General features: G+C 35.0%; 1 protein-coding gene across 1 annotated transcript in view; it reads left to right on the forward strand.

Moving 5' to 3' along the window:
- Positions 1-1,237: 1,237 nt before the first annotated feature.
- Positions 1,238-6,446, forward strand: part of LOC106474726 (troponin T, skeletal muscle-like) — a 26,506-nt gene continuing 21,297 nt past the window's right edge. Inside the window, exons 1-2 of the mRNA XM_013935417.2 lie at positions 1,238-1,472; positions 4,789-4,833. Coding sequence (XP_013790871.1) covers positions 4,811-4,833 — 23 coding nt within the window. The 5' untranslated portion in view covers positions 1,238-1,472; positions 4,789-4,810. The remainder of the gene's footprint in view (positions 1,473-4,788; positions 4,834-6,446) is intronic.

Consider the following 6,446-nt stretch of genomic DNA (forward strand, 5'->3'; position numbering starts at 1 on the left):
TTTCTGGAGAAGATGTGTTAACGTTGGCTTTTATAGAATCCACTTTCTGGAGAAGATGTGTTAACGTTGGCTTTTATAGAATCCACTTTCTGGAGAAGATGTGTTAACGTTGGCTTTTATAGAATCCACTTTCTGGAGGAGATATGTTAACGTTGGCTTTTATAGAATCCACTTTCTGGAGGAGATATGTTAACGTTGGCTTTTATAGAATCCACTTTCTGGAAGAGATATGTTATCGTTGGCTTTTATAGAATCCACTTTCTGGAGGAGGTATGTTATCGTTGGCTTTTATAGAATCCACTTTCTGGAGGAGATATGTTATCGTTGGCTTTTACAGAATCCACTTTCTGGAGGAGGTATGTTATCGTTGGCTTTTATAGAATCCACTTTCTGGAGAAGATGTGTTAACGTTGGCTTTTATAGAATCCACTTTCTGGAGGAGATATGTTAACGTTGGCTTTTATAGAATCCACTTTCTGGATGAGATATGTTAACGTTGGCTTTTATAGAATCCACTTTCTGGAGGAGATATGTTAACGGTGGCTTTTATAGAATCCACTTTACTTCACGCTGTATGAATGATTATTTTCCTATATTTTTAAGCTTGCTTGGGGGTTTGTTTTAAAGAATATGATTGTAGTTTTATGATCTGCTAAAGTTAACCGATCATTTATAATTCAGATATAACTAAAGGTCCCGCGCGTTTGTTCCAGGGTATATTTCAAGTAAAAGTTTCACAATATCTTTAAACGATTCAGTCAGTTCTAACCTAATACACGCAACAGAAAGGTGACAGGTAGCTTTAATTCGGTGGGTGTTTTTCACGTTGGTTTTGTGCAATATAAACAGATGGAACCATTTGTACCAGTTTCTAAAAGTCATTTATTGCCATTATCAGATAAGCAACGTTTACAATAACTCGATGACTTTTGAAAATTATCATTCAAAACTTTATCACAGTGGATAAAGCGGCTGTTTCCTAGATACTTGAGTTACGTGGAGGCCTAATATGGTTTCCACACAGGGTAGAATTCCTGCAGAACAGACGGTGTACAACACGTTGCTTTCCCGTTTCCTAGCTTTCAGTGACATTTTGACGCTTCTTTCACGGGGTGGGTGAAAACGAAACCGTCTTAACCACACTAAATGTGAGGGTGTACCGTTAACTTCCTGTTACGCGCGTGGGCCAATCCGGAACGCGATAGCTGTTTAAATTTCAGCCGGTATCATTTACATTTGGGCTTATGTAGACTAATCTAAATATAAACTTGAAGAGCGGGCTGGGATATACGGGCGTGCTGAACTACCATTAGTGCAAGGTTCAAACCAAAAGCTTGGTCATTTCAAGCAGAGTGTCTGTAGGTTTTTGGTTAGGTTAACCTGCCCATCTCTGAAGCTAGGCGTGAAGCAAGCATTCATTAACTTGTCACCACCACCACAGGAACCACTTGTAGTCAGGACACTTCCGTTTAGTAGGTCTGTTTATGTGAAATATTTTAATAATTACTTGGTTAATTGCAGAGTGTCAAGTGTGACAGTTAATTTTAAATATCGTTATACGTGATGCGTTTTTTGTCTTCGTACTATTTATAACGTTAAACGTGTGGACTTCTCTTTCAGAACTTAGTTTCGAAGTTTTCTATGTTATCGTTGTTAAGGGTATTAAAAACGTTCTGTTAACATATATATATATAATAAATAACGTATATAGTTTACAAGTTAATCTCACTGATTTTGACGTACTGCTTTTACCGGATTCGTTTACCGCTTTCTTAGTATTATTGGCCAATTTCTAGCCTATGTTCTTAGCATATTATACTTTAGGCTTAGTTAATGGTCATAAATAATCGATATATATAAATTTAGACAGTATGTGATTAAAGTAATAAAAGTTAATTCTGTTTGTTTGTTTAATCAGTAACAAGTTTCGAATAAGCTACTGTCCATTTTTGTTGTTCGGTGTACACACTGACCGATTAACTGGATTTAACAGTTATCTTGGGAAAACACAAGGTTTATGACATGTTTGAATAGCCAGTACAAACAGATTAGATAACTAAAATCTGATTTGTAATCAGTTGACCACTGACACATTTTTCGGGCTATGGATATGTTTATTTGTAATGTTTTACTCTGATATAAATTATAACATTTTTCGTTTAAGGACATGTCAAATGTAACTAGAAGTGAATATTTATGGTACAGACAGACATCAGTGTTTTTAAAAATGGAAAATAGTAGAAAATCCATGAAAAGTTTATTTTTTTTCGTTTAAAAATGATTAATTAAACGGATAGTTTTAAACTGATACTCCTTCTTTCTCGTTGTTTGTTATTTAAGTTGGTTCCCCGGACTTACAACGCTAGAATCCGAGGTTTCCATTCCCCGCAGTGGACACTGCAGATAGCCTAATGTGATAAACAAATCATTATTGCAAGTGATCATTTAAAACAGTTTCTTCTTCGTAACTAACTAAACGTAACCCAGCTCAAAAACCTGCGTAATCTAATCCGTAACATCTAGCGTCATGTCAGTCACAATTCAAACCACGCCAGTCAGTTGGATGACAAGAAGAAAAATGACTTTATTTTTACTACTGTCTAACCTGTATATCGGTGCGATTAACTCTTTTACAAATTGACTAATAGATGGATAATTTTAGATAGAGCGGATTGTTTGTGTTTTAAGGAAACCAGATTAATTGATATATGAACATGCATACAATGAAGAAAGAGAATTGTGACATATAGCATCACTAAGACTAGATCAAGCAACCAGGGCCGTTACTAGGTATGACAATACCGAGGTAATATTCTCCGTTTTGTTGAGGGGGGAGTGGTGGGCTCCCTTCACTCTCACACACCTACTTACATGCACATATAATTGGAAGTTTGACCTCTGTGGATCATTTGCTGCGACTTTAGTAAAGAGACCAACTGTAATGATTTTAGTTATTATATTATAAATAATATACTTTCCTACACTGATGAGAATTCTGGATTTGTCGACCAAAACACGAGATGATATTGTCCTACAATCAGGATTCAAACTGATAATTAAGTGGAGCCGAAGGTTCTAAGTTTGCGTCTCGTTGCCGCACAACTGCGATCTGCACGTTGGGGCCGGAGGTGCGTTATAAGAGTGGCAATCATATCCCAATGTTCGATTAGAAAATACCAAAAGTTGGGAGTGAGTGCTGTTGACTGGTTTGCCTTCTCTCTGATCTATCAGTGCAAATCAGGGATGGTTAGCGTAGATAATCTTAAGGTATCAGGGATGGTTAGCGTAGGTAACCTTAAGGTATCAGGGATGGTTAGTGTAGATAATCTTAAGGTATCAGGGATGGTTAGTGTAGATAATCTTAAGGTATCAGGGATGGTTAGTGTAGATAATCTTAAGGTATCAGGGATGGTTAGTGTAGATAACCTTAAGGTATCGGGGATGGTTAGCGTAGATAATCTAGAGGTATCAGGGATGGTTAGCGTAGATAATCTTAAGGTATCAGGGATGGTTAGCGTAGATAATCTTAAGGTAGCTTTGCATGAACATCCAAACCAAAGAATTATAATTAAACGTAAAAAATAGTTTGATATAAACTTTTAAGCTTTAAATTGTTATCTTCCTCTGATCTCAAACAAAGCGCAATAAACTTCTTTAACTTTACAACAAAGCTTGAGAAGTAATCTGATATTAACTTGTAAGTCTTCTACTTCATAACAAAGGGTTAGAATTCTGAAGTTACAGGAAAAGGTTCTCAAAAGATGAATTTATTAATAGTATTTTCAACAATCTAATGTGACACATGCACTGAACAGACTAGTCGTGTGGACCAGGTTTCGGCATAGCCGTCCCTAATTTAGAACTGCTACCAGAGAGATGGCAACAATCACCAGCACCCGCCGCTAATGCGGTTATTTTTAACCTAATAGCAGGATCGAATATCACTCTAATAACGCACCCGCTGCTTAAGGTGCGGTGCGTTTTCATCGGCATATAATCGGTTCTAACCTTGAATCTCAGGTCCGCAGCCCGACACGTTAACTACTAGGCCAGTCTGGTCCAGCATTATTTTTAAAACTAATAAAATAAAAACTTAGTTTTGTGTTTATGTGTCCATATTTATTAGTCAGTCAGCTAGAGCACCCAAATAATTAAAAAAATCCGCTTAAGCAAAAACCAAATCCCGTTTCTGAAAAAGTAAAAAAAAAAAACATCATACTTCGAAACCACAACTTTGTTTGAACATACTGAACAAAAATATATGTTTTATCTACACTCTATCATGTTCTTTATCATGTTGAGAAATAACATAAATTATACGTCAGCGTTAAAAGTGTCTTCTTTTCAGTTTGGTCCAGCTCACGTGCGATAGCGCTATCAATACGAATATCCTGTGTTTTCACAGAAACTCTCTAGTTGCTGAGTTAAACATTAAAGTATATAACATATAAATATTGTTCGAACAAAGCTACACAATGCCCACCACAGGTATCGAAACCCGGTTTCTAGCGTTATAAGCCCGCAAACATACCACTGTGCCACTGGAGGGTTTATAAATATATTTACTCCACGAGTTAGATTTCGGGAATTGGATAGCGATTTACACATGTTTTCACAGTGTATATTGTTGGGTTACAGTATTCAAAAATGGATTAACTCAGTGGTTCAAGTTAATTAATTAATTCTATAAAGCTCGTGGAACGTATGTAGTAATTAATTAATGTAAGCCTTACGTTTGTAGTTTCAGCATATTGATGATTTCCCTCTGTCTGTCTGTCTTGTTTTTAGGAATCTACTACAGTAATCAATAATGTCCGACGACGAAAGATACAGGTATGATTTGAAATAAATCTATTAAAACGTAATCAAAATGTTCGTTGTTGGTGAAAGTACGCTTTAAAAAGTAGTTCTTGTTTTTTTTCGTTCTTTGTTTAGATTTTATTCATACATATAATATTTCTACTTACGCAAGCAGCTTTATTAATTTAAGAAGACTTTAATATATTATTCTTATTTGATTATTTTGCTGGTTAAACGATAAGGATTTTATTATTTTCAAATTCATATTACCAGCGTCGCCATTTTTGTACAGACAACAATATCTTTAATATTGATGTATAGATATGCACCGTAGAAATCTGCCTGATACGCAATATAATACAATATAAAACATTTTTCTGCCATCTCGTATGCAGACAGAAAGAAAAAAAAACAGACGTTTAATTTTTGTTTCTTTTCTAATATTAATTCGATTGTTATTCTACCAATTTGTGTAAACTTTTTTAACGAATATTGATTTTCTTGTGTGAAAACTAAAAAAAATTCATAAAACTGTGAGACAATTGAAACGCATCATTTTGGAACAAAAGTCAAGTTTTCGAATTTAATGCTAAAAGTTCAAACGCCAGAAATGCTTCGTTGCCAAAAATATAGGGTCACGAGTTAAGCTCGAGTTACCCGGCACATTGGATGTCAGTAGGCTCGTTCCGCCGTGCTGTAATCGGTGACAAGAATGTGTTAGTTCAAGAAAAACATCACGTGCTCGTAGTAAATGTTTACTTTTTTTTTTTTTTTTTTGAAGCCATGTGTGGACTCCGTGAAAAACCTAATTTTGAATGTTTGTGCAATAAAAGCGCGGAAAAATAAACTACGAAAAATCAAAATTAGTAACAATTATTTCGACTTTTTTCGTTATTAATACATTATTACGTAAACAGCACCTATTGATGTTAAGCCGAATCATTTAAAGTTTTAATTTTGAATATAACCAATTTTTACTCGAAGAATTTTATAATTTTTATTAATTAATATCAAGCTACCCATACAAATCGTAATTAAAGTTCAACCTGGTAATGATTGTAGCTAACTGAATATATTATTCTTACATTCTTCCTTACCACATTATTTTATCAGTTGAGAACCCTCGTTCTTAACGACAGTTTCGGTGTAATCCCAATAACATCTCACAATCTCCAGCATAGAAGAGCTGGGTAATTTTGAATCTATACACTAAGCTAACAATGTAAAATAATCCCTATGACTAAAATATAATAACAACAAATGAGATTATGATAATGAATTTAATATGAAAGAATGACGAGTGTATACCTTATTTTCGGGACATATAAACAGTAGAAAAACTTGAAATCTAAACGTCTAAACATAAGGAGAATGAGATTCTTTGGACTTCCAAGATTACATTGTGTGGGAACAGTGATATTTAGTCTTCCACTTCTTGGACTTGTCTATAAAATGTTGACGAGTCCATCAAGAGGAGTAAATGTTAGGCACAAAGATAAAAGTTCATTGAAATCACCACTTACACCATCTCAACCAATCAGATGATCATGACCACTTACACCACCTCAACCAATCAGATGATCATGACCACTTACACCACCTCAACCAATTAGATGATCATGACCACTTACACCACCTCAACCAAT

The sequence above is a fragment of the Limulus polyphemus genome, unplaced genomic scaffold (genome assembly GCF_000517525.1).
Source record: "Limulus polyphemus unplaced genomic scaffold, Limulus_polyphemus-2.1.2 Scaffold7608, whole genome shotgun sequence".
Taxonomy (NCBI): Eukaryota; Metazoa; Arthropoda; class Merostomata; order Xiphosura; family Limulidae; genus Limulus; species Limulus polyphemus.